Source organism: Oncorhynchus tshawytscha, linkage group LG30, assembly GCF_018296145.1.
Source record: "Oncorhynchus tshawytscha isolate Ot180627B linkage group LG30, Otsh_v2.0, whole genome shotgun sequence".
Classification (NCBI taxonomy): domain Eukaryota; kingdom Metazoa; phylum Chordata; class Actinopteri; order Salmoniformes; family Salmonidae; genus Oncorhynchus; species Oncorhynchus tshawytscha.
This window is the reverse complement of record NC_056458.1, coordinates 50,430,626-50,454,015: the sequence shown is the minus strand read 5'-3', so window position 1 is coordinate 50,454,015 and position 23,390 is coordinate 50,430,626. Positions and strand designations below refer to the sequence as shown.

The window sequence follows — 23,390 nt, the reverse complement described above, 5'->3', positions numbered from 1 at the left end:
GTTAACACATGTTTCCCATGCCAATAAAGCCCTTGAATTTTAACAGAGAGAGAGACAGATACAGAGACAGAGAGAGAGAGAGAGAGAGAGAGAGAGACAGAGAGACAGAGAGAGACAGAGACAGAGAGAGAGAGAGAGAGAGAGTTGAGATTGAGAGGGACAGAGAGAGACAGAGAGAGAGAGAGAGAGAGAGAAAGAGAGAGAGAGTTGAGATTGAGAGAGAGAGAGCGAGAGAAAGAGAGAGAGAGTTGAGATTGAGAGAGAGAGAGAGAGAGAGACAGAGAGAGAGAGAGAGACAGAGAAACAGAGAGAGACAGAGAGAGAGAGTTGAGATTGAGAGAGACAGAGAGAGAGAGAGAGAGAGAGAGAGAGAGAGAGAGAGAGAGCGAGAGAGAGCGAGAGAAAGAGAGGGAGAGAGAGCGAGAGAAAGAGAGGGAGAGAGAGTTGAGATTGAGAGAGAGAGCGAGAGAAAGAGACAGAGAGAGCGAGAGAAAGAGAGGGAGAGAGAGTTGAGATTGAGAGAGTTAAATAAGGAGGGGGGTGGTGTAAAGAGAGTACTGGTATAAAACCTCCCACTCCTGTGAGCACTCCCATTTCTCCTGTGCATTTTGGAGAGGAGTGAGTGTGTGACCACAGTGTGTGTGACTACAGTGTGTGTGACCTACTCTGGAGAGAAACAGACAGAGACGACCCGAGGATGAAGCTAGTGTTTGTGGCTGTGTTAGCGCTCTGTACGCTCAGCTCTGTGGATAGAGTGGATTCTTCAGCCTACGACAAAATTGTGACACACAGTCGTATCCGGGCCAGACTCCAGGGGTAAGGACCATGATGGGGACAGGGTGGGAGACACAGAGAGATGGAAAGAGATGGAGGACATGGGGTTAAACGGAACAGGGGGGTATGGGGATAGAAAGAGATGGGGGCAGTGGGACAGAGAGAAAGAGCAATAGGGGACAGGGAGAGATGGAGAGAGAGAGAGAGCGATAGGGGACAGGGAGAGATGGAGAGATGGAGAGAGAGAGAGCGATAGGGGACAGGGAGAGATGGAGAGATGGAGAGAGAGAGCGATAGGGGACAGGGAGAGATGGAGAGAGAGAGCGATAGGGGACGGGGAGAGATGGAGAGAGAGAGAGAGAGAGAGAGCAATAGGGGACAGGGAGAGATGGAGAGAGAGAGAGAGCGATAGGGTACAGGGAGAGATGGAGAGAAAGAGAGCAATAGGGGACAGGGAGAGATGAAGAGAAAGAGAGGGGACATTGAGAGATGGAGAGAGAGAGAGATAGGGGAAAGGGAGAGATGGAGAGAGGGGAAAGGGAGAGATGGAGAGAGGGGAAAGGTAGAGACAGAGAGAGGGGAAAGGGAGAGATGGAGAGAGGGGAAAGGGAGAGATGGAGAGAGGGGAAAGGGAGAGACGGAGAGAGGGGAAAGGGAGAGATGGAGAGAGGGGAAAGGGAGAGATGGAGAGAGGGGAAAGGGAGAGACGGAGAGAGGGGAAAGGGAGAGATGGAGAGACAGGGGAAAGGGAGAGATGGAGAGAGGGGAAAGGGAGAGACGGAGAGAGGGGAAAGGGAGAGATGGAGAGAGGGGAAAGGGAGAGATGGAGAGAGGGGAAAGGGAGAGACGGAGAGAGAAGGAAAGATTAAGAGTGAGACAGTGCTCTGAGGACATAGAGGGACACAGACAGAGAGAAAGAAAGAAAGGATTAAGGTGATCTAGAATAACAGAGTAATACACCAGATGACCTGTTGTGGTACACGTCATAGTCTGTCCCATAACTGAACGGGATGTTCAGTGACATTATATTGTGTTACTTAACCTAACAGAACGGAAAAGGTTTTATCATTTATATACTGTAGCACCTAGCTACATTAATTCATACAGCCTCTGTAATTCTAGAAAACAATCTAGAGATGAAGGGCTGCACTTTTTAAAATACTTTTTTTAACCTTTCTTTAACTAGGCAAGTCAGTTAAGAACAAATTCTTATTTTCAATGACGGCCTAGGAACAGTGGGTTAACTGCCTGTTCAGGAGCAGATTGACAGATTTGTACCTTGTCAGCTCGGGGGTTTGAACTCGCAACCTTCTGGTTACTAGTCCAATGCTCTAACCACTAGGCTACCCTGCCACCCCGCTCTTCATTGCTGAAGCGTCACAGAGTGCGCAATCTTTAACGAAAAAGGTGATTTCCGATTGAGCCGATTTACACAGCGTTTATCGTGAACACAGTGCCCACTAAAGAGGGAACATCGCCTGTCAATCATTCTGAAACGCTGAACTTCAAAGGATTTGAACTGTTTAAAACAATCTGAAGCAGAGGTTTCACTCCAATACCTTTTACTGAGAATATACTTTATATTTACTAAGAGTATACTTTATATATACTAAGAGTATACTTTATAAATACTAAGAGTATACTTTATATATACTAAGAGTATACTTTACATATACTAAGAGTATACTTTATATATACTAAGAGTACACTTTATATATACAAAGCATACGCTTTATATATACGAAGACTATACTTTATAAATACTAAGAGTATACTTTATATATACTAAGAGTATACTTTATATATACTAAGAATATACTTTATTTATACTAAGAGTTTACTTTATAAATACTAAGAGCATACTTTATATATACTAAGAGTATACTTTATTTATACTAAGAGCATACTTTATATCTACTAAGAGTATACTTTATATATACTAAGAATATACGTTTCTATACTCCATACATTCTACTAAGAAACAGATGGTTAGTAGTCATGTTGAAGCTCTTGGCAGGGATATGTGTCTACAGATGATTTAACAAAGTTATGTGCATAATTTGAAATCATTATTTTATATTGTGGTGCATATTAAACAGAGTATAATTCCATGAACCCCAAACTGTTTCAAAAAAAGAGGTCAGAGGCATCGAATGAAACATTGATTTAGGCAGGGAAATTAAATACGGTTCCCCATTGTCATTCATAGTTGTTGAATGACGTGTATATGGGGAGGAAAATGTTTGCAATGAATGCTAATTAATATACTCACCCTACTCCCTCCTCCCACCTCTTCCCCTACTCCCTCCTCCCACCTCTTCCCCTACTCCCTACTCACACCTCTTCTCCTCCTCCCTCCTCCCTCCTCTTCCCCTCCTCCCACCTCTTCCCCTCCTCCCTACTCCCTACTCCCACATCTTCCCCTCTTCCCTCCTCAAACCTCTTCCCCTGCTCCCACCTCTTCCCCTCCTCCCTGCTCCCTGCTCCCACCTCCCACCTCCTCCCACCTCTTTTCCTCCTCCCACCTCTTCCCCTCCTCACACCTCTTCCCCTGCTCCCTCCTCCCACCTCTTCCCATACTCCCTTCTCCCACCTCCTCCCCTACTCCCACCTCTTCCCCTGCTCCCTCCTCACACCTCTGCCCCTCCTCCCACCTCTTCCCCTCCTTCCACCTCTTCCCCTCCTCCCACCTCTTCCCCAACTCCCTCCTCCCACTTCTTCCCCTCCTCCCACCTCTTCCCCTGCTCCCTCCTCCCACCTCTTCCCCTCCTCCCACCTCTTCCCCTACTCCCTCCTCCCACCTCTTCCCCTACTCCCTCCTCTTCCCCTACTCCCTCCTCCCACCTCTTCCCCTCCCTCCCACCTCTTCCCCTCCTCCCTCCTCCCACCTCTTCCCCTCCTCCCTCCTCCCACCTCTTCCCCTCCTCCCTCCTCCCACGTCTTCCCCTCCTTCCTCCTCCCACCTCTTCCCCTCCTCCCACCTCTTCCCCTGCTCCCTCATCCCACCTCTTCCCCTCCTCCCTCATCCCACATCTTCACCTACTCCCTCCTCCCACCTCTTCTTCTACACCCTCCTCCCACCTCTTCCCCTCCTCCCACCTCTTCCCCTACTCCCACCTCCCACCTCTTCACCTACTCCCTCCTCCCACCTCTTCCCTTCTTCCCACCTCTTCCCCTCCTCCCACCTCTTCCTCTGCTCCCTCCTCCCACCTCTTCCCCTGCTCCCACCTCTTCCCCTCCTCCCTCCCCCCCACCTCTTCCCCTCCACCCACCTCTTCCCCTCCTCCCTCCTCAAACCTCTTCCCCTACTCCCTACTCCCTTCACCATTTCTCTCCTTTGCCTCCTTCCGGACCCCCCCCTCCTCCCTCTCCGCTCCCCCTCCCCTGCCCTCTCTCTTCCCACCTCTCCCTCTACCCCAGACCCAATGTGTGTGCCATGCAGCAGGTGATGGGGACCAAGAAGAGGAAGTACTTCAGCACATGTAGGACCTGGTATAAAGGCTCTATCTGTGGGAAGAAGACGTAAGTTATACACACACACACACACACACACACACACACACAAACACACACACACACACACAGAGAGAGAGAGAGAGAACCCCAGAATCCTTTCTAGTTCCTTTTTGGGTTCCATGTAGAACCCTCTGAGGACAGGATTCGATTTGGAACCAAAAAAGGTTCTTCAATAGTTTATTCTATGAGGACAACCGAAGAACACATTTAGGTTCTTGATTGCACCTTTTAGCAAAGAGTTTATAGATGATTTTATCTTTATTTAACTATGAAAATCAGTGAAGAACACATTTTTAATGACAGCGGGTTAATTACCTTGTTCAGGGGCAGCACAACAGATTTGTACCTTGGGTATTTGAACTTGCAACCTTCTGGTTACTATTCCAACGCTCTAACCACTAGGCTACCCTGCCACCCTATTATGACAAACCAACCAACCAACAACCCTCCTAGCTTTGGAGGGCTAGCAGCTGTGGGTACATGTTACACACGCCTCTAGGAAGAGCGAACGCAACACCCTGCTACATCTCAACTGCCTGTGGTGTGAAAGAGGTATTGGACTGTAGGTGAAGCAACCATCTCTTCCTAATTAAAGGGACCTATCTCTTCCTAATTAAAGGAACCTATCTCTTCCTAATTAAAGGAACCTATCTCTTCCTAATTAAAGGAACCTATCTCTTCCTAATTAAAGGAACCTATCTCTTCCTAATTAAAGGAACCTATCTCTTCCTAATTAAAGGGGCGCAGGGTAGCCTAGTGTTTAGAGCATTGGACTAGTAACCTACAAGGTTGCAAGTTCAAATCCCCGAGCTGACAAGGTACAAATCTGTCGTTCTACCCCTGAACAGGCAGTTAACCCACTGTTCCAAGGCCGTCATTGAAAATAAGAATTTGTTCTTAACTGACATGCCTAGTTAAATAAAAAGGAACAAATCTCTTCCTAATTAAAGGAAATTTAGTTTAATTGCTAAATTGTAATTATTTCTCCACTGCGACCTAGTTATTGCCTTACCTCCCTAATCTTACTACATTTGCACACACTGTATACAGATGTTTCTATTGTGTTATTGACTGTATGTTTGTTTATGTGTAACTCTGTGTTGTCTGTGTCTCACTGCTTTGCTTTATCTTGACCAGGTCACAGGTGTAAATGAGAACTTGTTCTAAACTGGCCTACCTGGTTAAATAGAGGGTTAGGGTTATATATATAAATACCTGGTTAAATAAAGGGTTAGGGTTATATATATATATAAATACCTGGTTAAATAAAGGGTTAGGGTTATATATATAAATACCTGGTTAAATAAAGGGTTATATATATAAATACCTGGTTAAATAGAGGGTTATATATATAAATACCTGGTTAAATAAAGGGTTAGGGTTATATACATATAAATACCTGGTTAAATAAAGGGTTAGGGTTATATATATAAATACCTGGTTAAATAAAGGGTTAGGGTTATATATATAAATACCTGGTTAAATAAAGGGTTAGGGTTATATATATAAATACCTGGTTAAATAAAGGGTTAGGGTTATAAATATAAATACCTGGTTAAATAAAGGGTTATATATATAAATACCTGGTTAAATAAAGGGTTATATATATAAATACCTGGTTAAATAAAGGGTTATATATATAAATACCTGGTTAAATAAAGGGTTAGGGTTACATATATAAATACCTGGTTAAATAAAGGGTTATATATATAAATACCTGGTTAAATAAAGGGTTAGGTTTATATATATAAATACCTGGTTAAATAAAGGGTTATATATATAAATACCTGGTTAAATAAAGGGTTAGGGTTATATATATAAATACCTGGTTAAATAAAGGGTTAGTGTTATATATATATAAATACCTGGTTAAATAAAGGGTTAGGGTTATATTATATATATAAATACCTGGTTAAATAAAGGGTTATATATATAAATACCTGGTTAAATAAAGGGTTATATATATAAATACCTGGTTAAATAAAGGGTTATATATATAAATACCTGGTTAAATAAAGGGTTAGGGTTACATAAATAAATACCTGGTTAAATAAAGGGTTATATATATAAATACCTGGTTAAATAAAGGGTTAGGGTTATATATATAAATACCTGGTTAAATAAAGGGTTATATATATAAATACCTGGTTAAATAAAGGGTTAGGGTTATATATATAAATACCTGGTTAAATAAAGGGTTAGGGTTATATATATATAAATACCTGGTTAAATAAAGGGTTAGGGTTATATATATAAATACCTGGTTAAATAAAGGGTTATATATATAAATACCTGGTTAAATAAAGGGTTATATATATAAATACCTGGTTAAATAAAGGGTTATATATAAATACCTGGTTAAATAAAGGGTTAGAGTTATATATATAAATACCTGGTTAAATAAAGGGTTATATATATAAATACCTGGTTAAATAAAGGGTTATATATATAAATACCTGGTTAAATAAAGGGTTATATATATAAATACCTGGTTAAATAAAGGGTTAGGGTTATATATATAAATACCTGGTTAAATAAAGGGTTATATATATAAATATCTGGTTAAATAAAGGGTTATATATATAAATACCTGGTTAAATAAAGGGTTATATATATAAATACCTGGTTAAATAAAGGGTTATATATATAAATACCTGGTTAAATAAAGGGTTATATATATAAATACCTGGTTAAATAAAGGGTTAGGGTTATATATATATAAATACCTGGTTAAATAAAGGGTTAGGGTTATATATATAAATACCTGGTTAAATAAAGGGTTAGGGTTATATATATAAATACCTGGTTAAATAAAGGGTTAGGGTTATATATAAATACCTGGTTAAATAAAGGGTTATATATATAAATACCTGGTTAAATAAAGGGTTAGGGTTATATATATAAATACCTGGTTAAATAAAGGGTTAGGGTTATATATATAAATACCTGGTTAAATAAAGGGTTATATATATAAATATCTGGTTAAATAAAGGGTTATATATATAAATACCTGGTTAAATAAAGGGTTATATATATAAATACCTGGTTAAATAAAGGGTTATATATATAAATACCTGGTTAAATAAAGGGTTAGGGTTATATATATATAAATACCTGGTTAAATAAAGGGTTAGGGTTATATATATAAATACCTGGTTAAATAAAGGGTTAGGGTTATATATATAAATACCTGGTTAAATAAAGGGTTAGGGTTATATATATAAATACCTGGTTAAATAAAGGGTTATATATATAAATACCTGGTTAAATAAAGGGTTAGGGTTATATATATAAATACCTGGTTAAATAAAGGGTTAGGGTTATATATATAAATAAATACTGGTTAAATAAAGGGTTAGGGTTATATATATAAATACCTGGTTAAATAAAGGGTTAGGGTTATATATATAAATACCTGGTTAAATAAAGGGTTAGTGTTATAAATATAAATTCCTGGTTAAATAAAGGGTTATGTATATAAATACCTGGTTAAATAAAGGGTTATATATATAAATACCTGGTTAAATAAAGGGTTATATATATAAATACCTGGTTAAATAAAGGGTTAGGGTTACATAAATAAATACCTGGTTAAATAAAGGGTTATATATATAAATACCTGGTTAAATAAAGGGTTAGGGTTATATATATAAATACCTGGTTAAATAAAGGGTTATATATATAAATACCTGGTTAAATAAAGGGTTAGGGTTATATATATAAATACCTGGTTAAATAAAGGGTTAGGGTTATATATATATAAATACCTGGTTAAATAAAGGGTTAGGGTTATATATATAAATACCTGGTTAAATAAAGGGTTATATATATAAATACCTGGTTAAATAAAGGGTTATATATATAAATACCTGGTTAAATAAAGGGTTATATATATAAATACCTGGTTAAATAAAGGGTTAGGGTTATATATATAAATACCTGGTTAAATAAAGGGTTATATATATAAATACCTGGTTAAATAAAGGGTTATATATATAAATACCTGGTTAAATAAAGGGGTATATATATAAATACCTGGTTAAATAAAGGGTTAGGGTTATATATGAATACCTGGTTAAATAAAGGGTTATATATATAAATATCTGGTTAAATAAAGGGTTATATATATAAATACCTGGTTAAATAAAGGGTTATATATATAAATACCTGGTTAAATAAAGGGTTAGGGTTATATATATATAAATACCTGGTTAAATAAAGGGTTAGGGTTATATATATAAATACCTGGTTAAATAAAGGGTTAGGGTTATATATATAAATACCTGGTTAAATAAAGGGTTAGGGTTATATATATAAATACCTGGTTAAATAAAGGGTTAGGGTTATATATATAAATACCTGGTTAAATAAAGGGTTAGGGTTATATATATAAATACCTGGTTAAATAAAGGGTTATATATATAAATACCTGGTTAAATAAAGGGTTAGGGTTATATATATAAATACCTGGTTAAATAAAGGGTTAGGGTTATATATATAAATACCTGGTTAAATAAAGGGTTAGGGTTATAAATATAAATTCCTGGTTAAATAAAGGGTTATGTATATAAATACCTGGTTAAATAAAGGGTTATATATATAAATACCTGGTTAAATAAAGGGTTAGATATATAAATACCTGGTTAAATAAAGGGTTAGGGTTACATATATAAATACCTGGTTAAATAAAGGGTTATATATATAAATACCTGGTTAAATAAAGGGTTAGGTTTATATATATAAATACCTGGTTAAATAAAGGGTTATATATATAAATACCTGGTTAAATAAAGGGTTAGGGTTATATATATAAATACCTGGTTAAATAAAGGGTTAGGGTTATATATATATAAATACCTGGTTAAATAAAGGGTTAGGGTTATATATATAAATACCTGGTTAAATAAAGGGTTATATATATAAATACCTGGTTAAATACAGGGTTAGGGTTATATATATATAAATACCTGGTTAAATAAAGGGTTAGGGTTATATATATAAATACCTGGTTAAATAAAGGGTTAGGGTTATATATATAAATACCTGGTTAAATAAAGGGTTATATATATAAATACCTGGTTAAATAAAGGGTTATATATATAAATACCTGGTTAAATAAAGGGTTAGGGTTACATAAATAAATACCTGGTTAAATAAAGGGTTATATATATAAATACCTGGTTAAATAAAGGGTTATATATATAAATACCTGGTTAAATAAAGGGTTAGGGTTATATATATAAATACCTGGTTAAATAAAGGGTTAGGGTTATATATATAAATACCTGGTTAAATAAAGGGTTAGGGTTATATATATAAATACCTGGTTAAATAAAGGGTTAGGGTTATATATATAAATACCTGGTTAAATAAAGGGTTATATATATAAATACCTGGTTAAATAAAGGGTTATATATATAAATACCTGGTTAAATAAAGGGTTATATATATAAATACCTGGTTAAATAAAGGGTTATATATATAAATACCTGGTTAAATAAAGGGTTATATATATAAATACCTGGTTAAATAAAGGGTTATATATATAAATACCTGGTTAAATAAAGGGTTATATATATAAATACCTGGTTAAATAAAGGGTTATATATATAAATACCTGGTTAAATAAAGGGTTATATATATAAATACCTGGTTAAATAAAGGTGAAATAAAGGGTTAGGGTTATAAATATAAATTCCTGGTTAAATAAAGGGTTATATATATAAATACCTGGTTAAATAAAGGGTTATACATATAAATACCTGGTTAAATAAAGGGTTATATATATATATAAATACCTGGTTAAATAAAGGGTTAGGGTTACATATATAAATACCTGGTTAAATAAAGGGTTATATATATAAATACCTGGTTAAATAAAGGGTTAGGTTTATATATATAAATACCTGGTTAAATAAAGGGTTATATATATAAATACCTGGTTAAATAAAGGGTTAGGGTTATATATATAAATACCTGGTTAAATAAAGGGTTAGGGTTATATATATATAAATACCTGGTTAAATAAAGGGTTAGGGTTATATATATAAATACCTGGTTAAATAAAGGGTTATATATATAAATACCTGGTTAAATAAAGGGTTATATATATAAATACCTGGTTAAATAAAGGGTTATATATATAAATACCTGGTTAAATAAAGGGTTAGGGTTACATAAATAAATACCTGGTTAAATAAAGGGTTATATATATAAATACCTGGTTAAATAAAGGGTTAGGGTTATATATATAAATACCTGGTTAAATAAAGGGTTATATATATAAATACCTGGTTAAATAAAGGGTTAGGGTTATATATATAAATACCTGGTTAAATAAAGGGTTAGGGTTATATATATATAAATACCTGGTTAAATAAAGGGTTAGGGTTATATATATAAATACCTGGTTAAATAAAGGGTTATATATATAAATACCTGGTTAAATAAAGGGTTATATATATAAATACCTGGTTAAATAAAGGGTTATATATATAAATACCTGGTTAAATAAAGGGTTAGAGTTATATATATAAATACCTGGTTAAATAAAGGGTTATATATATAAATACCTGGTTAAATAAAGGTGAAATAAAGGGTTAGGGTTATAAATATAAATTCCTGGTTAAATAAAGGGTTATATATATAAATACCTGGTTAAATAAAGGGTTATACATATAAATACCTGGTTAAATAAAGGGTTATATATATATATAAATACCTGGTTAAATAAAGGTGAAATAAAACAAACATAAATAAAAAACTATCAGCTGCCTGTTCAGGGGAAGTTTGAGTCAGACCCTCTGGTCCTGGAGGTCTGGAGCTGCTCTTAGGTGGCTTTCTCTCTCTCTCTCTCATTATGTATATATGTCTGTTTATGTCTGTATCTCTATCTATCCATCCATCTCTCTCTCCCTTCTACCCCTTTTTCCCTCTCATGTCTCCTTTCCTCTCCCTCTCTCATGTCTGTGCTATCCTGTCTCCTTTCCTCTCCCTCCACCCTCTCTCATGTCTGTGCTATCCTGTCTCCTTTCCTCTCCCTCCACCCTCTCTCATGTCTGTGCTATCCTGTCTCCTTTCCTCTCCCTCCACCCTCTCTCATGTCTGTGCTATCCTGTCTCCTTTCCTCTCCCTCCATGTCTGTGCTATCCTGTCTCCTTTCCTCTCCCTCCACCCTGTCTGTGCTATCCTGTCTCCTTTCCTCTCCCTCCACCCTCTCTCATGTCTGTGCTATCCTGTCTCCTTTCCTCTCCCTCCACCCTCTCTCATGTCTGTGCTATCCTGTCTCCTTTCCTCTCCCTCCACCCTCTCTCATGTCTGTGCGATCCTGTCTCCTTTCCTGTTAATTTCACTGGAAATGCATGACTGAGTCTTGTTTCGGAACCGAGAGAGAGAGAGAGAGAAAGACAGAGAGAGAGAGAGAGATGTTGAAGTAATAGGAAGTTACACCAACTCAGAGTTACACCAACTCAGTTACCGCACAGAGTTACACCAACACAGAGTTACACCAACACAGAGTTACACCAACTCAGTTACCGCACAGAGTTACACCATATTAGACAAACCACAGCTTCCCTGGCCTCCAGGTTGTTATGATCTGTAACACAATAAAGGGTTTATTCATGTCTTGAAGCCTCAGGTCTATCCCCTGTTACTTCATTGAAGCCACCAGTGCTAGATACATTTGATGGGGTCTGTCAGCATTTAACAGACCTACACATAGTAGTTGATGAGGTGCCTTTGCAAACTAAATAATGTGCGTTACGATGTCGGGAGGCTGTGTCAATGTCCCCTGTAGCATTGTCATTTTTTACTATTTATTTTACTAGGCCAGTCAGTTAAGAACAAATTCTTATTTTCAATGACGGCCTAGGAACAGTGGGTTAACTGCCTGTTCAGGGGCAGAACGACAGATTTGTACCTTGTCAGCTCGGGAGTTTGAACTTGCAACCTTCCGGTTACTAGTCCAACGCTCTAACCACTAGGCTACCCTGCCACCCCTTTAGTGTAACCAAGGTAACGCATTTTTCCAAGTGTGCGTAGCCTATCACATGATCGAGTATACATGTAACCTGTGATTCAACAGTACTATGTAGTTGTTTGGTGTGATATTCTATGGCTACCAATAACCTGGTGCAGCAGATGGTCTGAACCATCTGGGAAAACAATATGAGTCATTATTAATCCATTTTAGCAGCTATTACTATTACTCACACAGTGAGCAGTCATTGAAGTCATCGTTAGTGATTCTCTATTCATTGGTGGGCCATTTTATATCTATTAGCAAGATTACACCATAAAACAATCAATCAATCAAATGTATTTATAAAGCCCTTCGTACATCAGCTGATATCTCAAAGTGCTGTACAGAAACCCAGCCTAAATCCCCAAACAGCAAGCAATGCAGGTGTAGAATCACGGTGGCTAGGAAAAACTCCCTAGAAAGGCCAGAACCTAGGAAGAAACCTAGAGAGGAACCAGGCTATGAGGGGTGGCCAGTCCTCTTCAGGCTGTGCCGGGTGGAGATTATAACAGAACATGGCCAAGATGTTCAAAAGTTCATAGATGAGCAGCTGGGTCAAATAATAATCACAGTGGTTGTAGAGGGTGCAACAAGTCAGTACCTCATGAGTAAATGTCAGTTGGCTTTCGGAGCCGAGCATTCAGAGGTCGAGACTGCAGGTGTGGTAAAGAGAGAGAGAGAGTTGAAAACAGCAGGTCTGGGACCGGCAGCACGTCTTGTGAACAAGTCAGAGTTCCATAGCCGCAGGCAGAACAGTTGAAAATGGAGCAGCAGCAGGGCCAGGTCAGGTAGTCCTGAGGCATGATCCTAGGGCTCAGTTCCTCCAGGAGGGAGAGAGGGAGAGATGGTATTAGAAGGAGCATACTTAAATTCCCACAGGACACCAGATAGGACAGGAAAATTACAACAGAATGACACTAGCCCCGCGGCACATAGAGACTGGAGGCTGAGACAGTGGTGGGACAGGGGACACTGTGGCCCCGTCCGAAGATATCCCTGGACAGGGCCAATCAGACAGGATATAACCCCACCCACTTTACCAAGCACAACACACCACTGGAAGGATATCAACAGACCACCAACTTTGTAACCTGAAACAAGGCTGAGTATAGACCACAAAAATGTCCTCCACCGCACGAGCCCAAAGGGACACAAAACAGGACAGGAAAACAGGACAGGAAGAACACGTCTGTGACTCAACCCCTCCTAGGGACGGCATGGAAGAGCACAAGAAAGCCAGTGACTCAGCCCCCATAATAGGGTCAGAGGCAGAGAATCCCAGTGGAGAGACGGGAGCTGGCTAGACAGAGACGGGCGGTTCGACTACACTCAATCATAGGACCTACTGAAGAGATGAGTCTTTAATAAAGACTTAAAACCTGTTATCCTCTGCAACCTCCGCTGAAATGGCAGAGCGCGAAATTCCTTTTTTAATTTTTAATTTAGCTTCCATACATTCACAATGTTAATCTTCACAATGTTAATCTTGTTAATCTAGCCATTGTGTCAGATTTCAAAAAGGCTTTCCAGTGAAAGCACACCATACGATTATGTTATGTCAGAGCCTAGTCACAAAAAAACATACAGCCATTTTCCAGCCAAAGAGAAGTGTCACAAAAAGCAGAAATAGAGATCACTAATCACTAACCATTGATGATCTTCATCAGATGGCACTCATAGGACATCATGTTACTCAATACATGTATGTTTTGTTCTATAATGTGCATATTTATATCCAAAAATCTCAGTTTACATTGGCTCATTATGTTCAGTAATGTTGTGCTTCGAAAACATCCGACGAATTGACTGTGTCAACGAGTAGGTCTGGAGACATGTTGGACAAAACACACTGAGTCGATGGTGGCTCTGAAAGCCTTTTGGAGTGGGTCTGTGGACTTTTCCATGTGAATATTAATGTCACCACAAGCCATGTCTACCAATTCCGATAAGAATTCAGGGAACTCGGTGAGGAACACTGTATACGGCCCAGGAGGCCTGTAAACAGCAGCAATAAACCGTGATTGAGTAGACTGCATACATTTCATGACTAGAAGCTCAAAAGACAAAAGCGCAGCCATTTTATGATTAGATTTTTTACATTTGCTGTAGTAAAGGTTAGCAACACCTCTGCCTTTGTGGGATGAGGGGGGGGGGGGGATGTGGTCACTAGTGTAACCAGAAGGTGAGGCCTCATTTAACACAGGAAATTCATCAGGCTTAAACCATGTTTCAGTCAGGCCAATCCCACCAAGATTATGATCAGTGATTAGTTCATTGACTATAACTGCCTTGGAAGTGAGGGATCTAACATTAAGTAGCCCTATTTTGAGATGTGAGATATCACGATCTCTTTCAATAATGACAGGAATGGAGGAGGTCTTTATCCTAGTGAGATTGCTAAAATGAACACCGCCATGTTTAGTTTTGCCCAACCCAGGTCGAGGCACAGACACGGTCTCAATGGTGATAGCTGAGCTGACTACACTGACTTGGCTAGTGGCAGACTCCACTAAGCTGGCATGCTGGCACCCCTCCAGCTAGGATGGAGTCAGTCACTCCTCAGCAAGCCAGGCTTGGTCCTGTTTGTCGGGGAGTCCCAGAAAGAGGGCCAATTATCTACAAATTCTATCTTTTGGGAGGGGCAGAAAACAGTTTTCAACCAGAGATTGAGTTGTGAGACTCTGCTGTAGAGCCATTCGCTCCCTCTAACTGGGACAGGGCCAGAGACAATTACTTGAGTCGATGCCTACATATTTTTCTAGCTGATTTATACGCTGGGGCTATGTTGCGCTTGGTAACCTCTGACTGTTTCATCCTAACATTGTTGGTGCTGACGTGGATAACAATATCTCTATACTCTCTACACTCACCAGTTTTAGCTTTAGCCAGCACCAACTTCAGCTTAGCCTTAACGTCGGTAGCCCTGCCCCCCGGTAAACAGTATATGATCGCTGGATGATTCGTTTAAGACTAATATCGCGGGTAATGGAGTTGGCAATGACTAGGGTTTTCAATTTGTCAGCGCTAATGGTGGGAAGCTTTGGCGGGTGGAGGAGAGACCAGAGAAGGCTCAGCCTCTGAACTCTGGGGAAAACCGGTTGAAAGTTTGTCGGTTGAATGAGCGACACCAGTTGAGTGTTCCTACAGCATTTCTCAATTTTTATCAAATTGATCAGCAATACAGTGAAGACATTGTTAATGTTGTAAATCAAATCAAATCAAAGTTTATTTGTCACGTGTGCCGAATACAACCTTACAGGGAAATGCTTACTTACAGGTTCTAACCAATAGCACAAAAAAGGTATTAGGTGAACAATAGTTAAGTAAAGAAATAAAAACAACAGTAAAAAGACAGTGATAAATAACAGTAGCAAATGACTATTGTAGCTGGAAATGGCAGATTTCTTTATGGAATATCTACATAGGTGTACAGAGGCCCATTATCAGCAACCATCACTCCTGTGTTCCAATGGCACGTTGTGTTAGCTAATCCAAGTTGATCATTTTAAAAGGCTAATTGATCATTAGAAAACCCTTTTGCAATTATGTTAGAATAGCTGAAAATGGTTGTTCTGATTAAATAAGCAATACTACAACTGGGCTTTTTTAGTCTATTTGAGTATCTGGAGCATCAGTGTTTGTGGGTTTGATTACAGGCTCAAAATGGTCAGAAACAAAGGACTTTCCTCTGAAACACATCCGTCTATTCTTGTTCTGAGAAATGAAGGCTATTCCATGCAAGAAATTGCCAAGACACTGAAGATCTCGTACAACGCTGTGTACTACTCCCTTCACAGAACAGCGCAAACTGGCTCTAACAGAATAGAAAGAGGAGTGGGAGGCCCCGGTGCACAACTGAGCAAGAGGACAAGTACATTAGAGTGTCTAGTTTGAGAAACAGAGGACTCGTAAGTCCTCAACTGGAAGCTTTGTTAAATAGTATCCGCTAAACACCAGTCTCAACGTCAACAGTGAAGAGGCGACTCCGGGATGCTGGCCTTCTAGGCAGAGTTGCAAAGAAAAAGCCATATCTTAGACTGGCCAATAAAAAGAAAAGAAAATATTAAGTTGGGCAAAAGAACACACACTGGATAGAGGTTCTATCTCTTATAGTTGTGTCTCGTCCTAACAGGGTGGTTCTATCTCTTATAGTTGTCTTGTCCTACCAGGGTGGTTCTATCTCTTATAGGTGTCTTGTCCTTCCAGGGAGGTTCTATCTCTTATAGTTGTCTTGTCCTACCAGGGTGGTTCAATCTCTTATAGTTGTGTCTTGTCCTACTAGGGTGGTTCTATCTCTTATAGTTGTGTCTCGTCTTTTCTCCAGGATGGTTGTCTATGAGTGCTGTCCAGGCTACATGAAGCTGGAAGGCATGAAAGGATGCCCTGCAGGTTTGTGCATACTAGTGTAGTTCACATCACCAGTCTATGAAAAACCATACCAAAAAAACCATACACCCGCTCCTCCCTCTCACCCTATAGCTCCTTCCTCTAAGCCTATAGCTCCTCTTTCTCACCCTGTAATCTCACCCTGTTCTCTCACCCTATAGCCCCTCCCTCTCACCCTATAGCTCCTCCCTCTCAGCCTATAGCTCCTCACCCTAGAGAGCCGCCTTCTCACCCTTTAGCTCCTCCCTCTCACCATATAGCTCCTCCCTCTCACCATATAGCTCCTCCATCTCAACCTATAGCACCACCCTCTCAGCATATAAATCCTCCCTCTCACCCTACAGCGCCACCCTATCACCCTTTAGCTCCTCCCTCTCACCCTATATCTCCTCCCTCTCACCTTGGGTGAGCAGACTTCTTTTCCAGCTCAGCAATAGACAACTTGATTATCATCTCATTTGGTTTGATACATTGAATCAGGTGTGATAGTGCTGAGCTCGAACAGAAGCTTGGACACCCAGCAGGGTTGGCCTGCTCCAGTTGGTTTATACATTGTGTGTGACTTTCAACTCTCTCTCTCGCTCCTCCAGTGGCTCCTATAGACCATGTGTATGGCACATTGGGCCTGGTGAAGGCTAGGACAACCCAGAAGTACTCAGCCCTCTCTAAGCTGAGGGAAGAGATTGAAGGGAAGGGATCGTTCACTATGTTTTCCCCTAGCGACGAAGCCTGGGACCTGCTGGACCCTGTAAGTAGTTAAATAGTCAGTCAATCAGTGAGTCAGTCATTTAGTTAATTAGTTAGTCAATCAGTTACTTAGTTAAATAGTCAGTAAATCAGTGAGTCAGTCAGTCACCCAGCCAGTCAGTCAGTCAGTCACCCAGTCAGTCAGTCACCCAGCCAGTCAGTCAGTCAGTCAGTTTGTCAGTCACCCAGCCAGTCAGTCAGTCAGTCAGTTAGTCAGTCAGTTAATCAGTTAATTAATCAGTCAGTCAGTCAGCAAATCAGTCAGTTAGTCAGTCAGTCACCCAGCCAGTCAGTCAGTTAGTCAGTCAGTTAATGAGTCAGTTAATTAGTCAGCTAGTCAGTTAATTAGTCAGTTAGTCAGTTAGTCAATCAGTCAGTTAATTAGTCAGTTAGTTAATAAGTCAGTTAGTTAGTCAGTTAATCAGTCAGTCAGTTAGTCAGTTAGTTATTCAGTCAGTTAATTAGTCAGTCAGTTAGTCAGTTAGTCAATGAGTTAATTAGTCAGTCAGTTAGTCAGTTAATTAATCCGTCCGTCAGTTAATCAGTCAGTTAGTCAGTCAGTTAATCAGTTTGTCAATTAGTTAGTCAGTCCGTTAGTGAGTTAGTTTGTCAGTCAGTCAGTCTGTTAATGAGTCAGTCAGTTAGTCAGTCAGTCAGTTAGTCAGTCAGTTAGTCAGTCAGTCAGTTAATTAGTCAGTCAGTTAGTCAGTCAGTTAGTTAGTTAATCAGTCAGTCAGTTAGTTAGTCAGTTAATTAGTCAATTAATTAATCAGTTAATTAATCAGTCAATTAGTTAGTCAGTCAGTCAATTAGTTAGTCAGTCGGTTAGTCAGTTAATTAGTCAGTTAATTAATCAGTCAATTAGTCAGTTAGTTAGTCAGTCAGTTAATCAGTTAGTTAGTCAGTCAGTTAATTAGTCAGTCAGTTAATCAGTCAGTTAATTAGTCAGTCAATGAGTCAGTCAGTTAATCAGTCAGCCAGCCAGTCAGTCAGTCAGTTAGTCAGTCAATCAGTTAGTTTATCAGTCAGTCAGTTAGTCAGTCAGTCAACCAGTCAGCCAGCCTGTCAATCAGTCAGCCAGTTAGTCAGTCAGTCAGTCAGTTAATTAGTCAGCCAGTTAGTCAGTCAGTCAGTCAGTCAGTTAATTAGTCAGTCAGTTAGTCAGTCAGTTAGTTAGTTAATCAGTCAGGCAGTTAGTCAGTCAGTCAGTTAGTCAATTAGTCAGTCAGTCAGTCAGTCAGCCAGCCTGTCAATCAGTCAGCCAGTAAGTCAGTCAGTCAGTCAGTCAGTTAGTTAACCAGTCAGCCAGTTAGTCAGTCAGTCAGTCAGTCAGTTAATTAGTCAGTTAGTTCATCAGTCAGTCAGTTAATGATCAGTCAACCTTGTTCACAATGGCAGGTTGAAGGTGCTCAAATCCTATTTTTATCCCATATCCGATTCGAAACAGTCTGAACAGGCAGAAAACGCGTAGAATCGGATATTTCAAACCACATTCATAGATTCCAGGGTCAATAATCAAGTGGCAGCATTGGAGCACAGGAGATGAGGGGAAGAGTCAACAACACGACAGCGATCAGAGGAAGACTACAGGGCAGATGGAAATGACAAAACAGCACAGTCAGTTACTGTAGCGCACCAGTACTAAGTACTTAGCCAAGGTTGAAAAACTCCTGTCGCCTTCTTCACGGAGATCATGCGGGCTGAACGCAGGGTGAATCTGATCACCTTCTCTTGATTGCTGGATTATAGCTCACCAATATTCAGTCTGCGTGGCTAGCGGCTAACGTTAGTCGGCTCAAACTAGCTAACGCAGAGTAGATTCTCCATATGAAATTGAGAAATAGTGCATTGTGTGTACTTTAAAAGATATCTGGAAATAAGTTAATAAATATGTAGTTCTAGGTAATCAGATGGTGACTACAACGAAGTTACTAAGTCTATGACAATACTGTGTTTTTACTGTAGTGAGTACAAACTCATACTTGTAAAAACTCAAAAGCTTAAGTTAGTCAATCATTCAGTCAGTCAATCAGTCAGTCAGCCAGTCAGTCAGCCAGGTCTGTTCAGACAGTCAGTCAGCCAGTCAGTCAGCCAGTCAGCCAGTCAGTCAGCCAGTCAGCCAGTCAGTCAGCCAGTCAGTCAGCCAGTCAGTCAGCCAGTTCTGTTCAGACAGGGAGATCTCTGCTTCCTTCCTTAGTCAATCAGTCAGTCAGCCAGTCAGCCAGTCAGTCAGCCAGTCAGTCAGTCAGCCAATCAGTCAGTCAGCCAGTCAGCCAGTCAGTCAGCCAGTCAGTCAGCCAATCAGTCAGTCAGCCAGTCAGCCAGTCAGTCAGCCAGTCAGTCAACCAGTCAGTCAGCCAGCCAGTCAGTCAGTCAGTCAGCCAGTTCTGTTCAGACAGGGAGATCTCTGCTTCCTTCCTTAGTCAATCAGTCAGTCAGCCAGTCAGTCAGTCAATCAGTCAGTCAGCCAGTCAGTCAGTCAGCCAGTCAGCCAGTCAGTCAGTCAGTCAGTCAGCCAATCAGTCAGTCAGCCAGCCAGTCAGTCAGTCAGTCAGCCAGTTCTGTTCAGACAGGGAGATCTCTGCTTCCTCTCTCCCACACTCTGTTGTTCCTCCTATCCCCAGGAGGTGCTTGGTGCCTTGGTGAGCAATGTGAACATCGAGCTGTACAACGCCCTGCACTATCACATGGTCAACCATCGCATGCTAACGAAAGACCTGAAGAATGACATGTCTATCACCTCCATGTACAACAACCAAGGACTCTACATCAATCACTACTCAAATGGGGTATGTATTCAACCGCTAGCCCCAAGACTTAACCCTTAGCCCCTACCTCTGGACCCCCCAAAAAACCTAGCTAGCACCTACTCCTAGATCCAACCGCTAGCCCCTAGACTTAACCCTTAGTCCCTACCTCTGGACCCCCCAAAAAACCTAGCTAGCACCTACTCCTAGATCCAACTGCTAGACCCTGGACTTAACCTTTAGCCCCTACCTCTGGACCCCCAAAAAACCTAGCTAGCACCTACTCCTAGATCCAACCGCTAGACCCTGGACTTAACCCTTAGACCCTACCCCTGGACCCCCCAAAAAACCTAGCTAGCACCTACTCCTAGATCCAACCGCTAGACCCTACCCTTAAACAACTAGTCCCCTAGCCCCAAGCCATAGCTAGCCCCTATCCAGACTTCTCTCATAGACCCATCAGTAAATGAGAAGTCAACTTACCTAGTAAAATAAATATATCAGTTCAGACATGATTGAATAGTGTAATCAATATGGTAGAAACTCCATATATATATATATATATATATATATATATATTCCAAGCCATTTTCTGCTATCAAAGTCATTAAACTCTGTAACTGTTTACCGTCACCATTGACGTCATGGTGAAATCCCTGAGCGGTTTCCTTAATCTCCGGAAATGTAGTCAGGAAGGATGCCTGTATCTTTGTAGTGACTGGGTGTATTGATACACCGTCCATAGTGTAATGAATAACTTCACCAAGCTCAAATGGATATTCAGTGTCTGCTTTAATATTATTCACCCATCTACCAATAGGAGCCCGTCTTTGCTAGTTATTGAAAAACCTCCCTGGTCTTTGAGGTTGAATCTGTGTTTGAATGAGGGACCTTACAGATAGTTGTATGTGTGGTGTACAGAGATGAGGTCGTCATTAAAGAATGCATGTTAAACAGTGTTATTGTAAACAGAGTGAGTCCGTGAAACACGAGATTTATTTAGGCTACAACAAAAGAGTTGAATACTTGACTCAAAACATTTTAGCTTTTCATTTTAAATTAATTTGTAAAAAATGTCTAAAAACATAATTCCATTTTGACATTTTGTGTGTAGTCTAGGGACACAAAATATAAATGGAATCCATTTTAAATTCAGGCTGTCAGAAAACATAATGTGGAAAAGGTCAATGGGTGTGAACACCTTCTGAAAGCACTGTATATATAAATATTTACAATTCGTATGATATCTTATGAATCCAATTTGCAACATAATCTTTCAAATTTCGCATAAGATCCCGGAGCGCATTTTTAATTGGACAATAAAGTGATTCTATTCACTTAACCAATCAATAAATTAACCAATCACTCTCCCTTTGTAGATCGTCACGGTAAACTGCGCCAGGATTATCCATGGTAACCAGGTGGCTACCAATGGAGTGGTTCATGTCATCGACCGTGTCATCACTAACGTGGTCAACACCATACAGGACGCCCTGGGAGTTGATGACGACCTCTCCTCCTTCAGTGTACGTACCTGAGTGTAAACTGACCAGAATATCCCTGTAACATTAAATCTGACAAACATAGTAGTAGTAGTATTAGTGGTAGCAGTAGTAGTAGTAGTAGTAGTAGTAGTGGCAGTAGTAGCATTAGTGGTAGTAGTAGTATTAGTAGTAGCAGTAGTAGTACAGTAGTAGTAGTATAGTAGTAGTAGTAGTAGTAGTAGCAGTAGTAGTAGTAGTGGTAGTAGTAGTAGTAGTGGTAGTAGTAGTATTAGTAGTAGCAGTAGAAGTACAGTAGTATTATTATAGTAGTAGTAGTAGTAGTAGTAGTAGTAGTATTAGTGGTAGTAGTAGTAGTAGTAGTAGTAGTAGCAGTAGAAGCAGTAGCAGTAGTAGTAGTAGTAGTAGTAATAGTAGTAGCAGTAGTAGCAGTAGTAGTAGTATCAGTAGCAGTATTAGTAGTAGCGGTAGCAGTAGTAGCAGTAGTAGTAGTAGCAGTAGTAGTAGTAGCAGTAGTAGTAGTAGTAGTATCAGTAGTAGTATTAGTAGTAGCGGTAGTAGTGGTAGTAGTAGCAGTAGTCTTAGTGGTAGTAGTAGCAGTAGTAGTATTATAGTAGTAGTATTATAGTAGTGGTAATAGTAGTAGCAGTAGTAGTAGTAGTAGTATTGGTAGCAGTAGTAGTAGAGGTAGTAGTAGCAGCGGTAGTAGTGGTAGTGGTAGTGGTAGTAGTATTATAGTAGTAGTTGTAGTAGTAGTAGTAGTAGTACTATAGTAGTAGTATAAGGTAGTACTATGTACTCATCTACAGAACTAACCCTGCTATTCTCTCTTTAGGCTGTAGCCTTGGCCTCAGGTGTGATGGAAAAACTGGGCCAGCCAGGTCACTTCACCCTGTTCGCTCCCACCGATGATGCCTTCAAGAACCTTGAGGCCGGCTTCCTGGAACGCATTATGGGAGACAATGCTGTTATCGCAGGTAAGAAATCACTTATGGCCAGATTACCAATAGCCAATCGCCTATGGTTATGGTTACAAATTGCTAATAATCTATCCCGCAGGATCCTTCAAAACCGTGTTGTCTCTTGGTTTTCAGTCTTGTGTTTTAAAACTGTTTGAGAAACACTGTCCTAAACCACCGGTCAGGCAGACCTCAGAGAGACGGGCAGAAATGGAAAACCGTCAGATGTTTTCATTTTTATCCATGAGGTGTAGTCAGTGTTCAATCAGCCCCTTTCTTAAGCAGACACACCTCATCCCCACAGACACACCTCATCCCCACAGACACACCTCATCCCCACAGACACACCTCATCCCCACAGGCACACCTCATCCCCACAGACACACCTCATCCCCACAGACACACCTCATCCCCACAGACACACCTCATCCCCACAGACACCTCATCCCCACAGACACACCTCATCCCCACAGACACACCTCATCCCCACAGACACACCTCATCCCCACAGACACACCTCATCCCCACAGACACACCTCATCCCCACAGACACACCTCATCCCCACAGACACACCTCATCCCCACAGACACACCTCATACCCACAGACATACACAGGAACACACATGGTCTCCCGATAACACACACGTAAAGCAGGAAATGCTTGTCTCCAATCCGTATGAATCAGAGTATCCAGCCAGCAGTAACGGTGCAGCGGCTTTGAGGCAGATTGATGGA

The 23,390-nt window shown here is 40.1% G+C and overlaps 1 protein-coding gene across 4 annotated transcripts in view; it reads left to right on the top strand.

The window, feature by feature from the left end:
- Nucleotides 1–587: 587 nt before the first annotated feature.
- The window catches only part of LOC112228225 (periostin), a 55,181-nt gene continuing 32,378 nt past the window's right edge, over nt 588–23,390 (top strand). For all 4 annotated transcript variants that reach the window (XM_042309682.1, XM_042309684.1, XM_042309683.1 and 1 more), the window contains exons 1-7: nt 588–816; nt 4,195–4,296; nt 16,638–16,702; nt 17,290–17,447; nt 20,071–20,235; nt 21,573–21,719; nt 22,531–22,672. In XM_042309682.1, the coding sequence (XP_042165616.1) occupies nt 698–816; nt 4,195–4,296; nt 16,638–16,702; nt 17,290–17,447; nt 20,071–20,235; nt 21,573–21,719; nt 22,531–22,672 (898 nt within the window). In that variant the 5' untranslated portion in view covers nt 588–697. The remainder of the gene's footprint in view (nt 817–4,194; nt 4,297–16,637; nt 16,703–17,289; nt 17,448–20,070; nt 20,236–21,572; nt 21,720–22,530; nt 22,673–23,390) is intronic.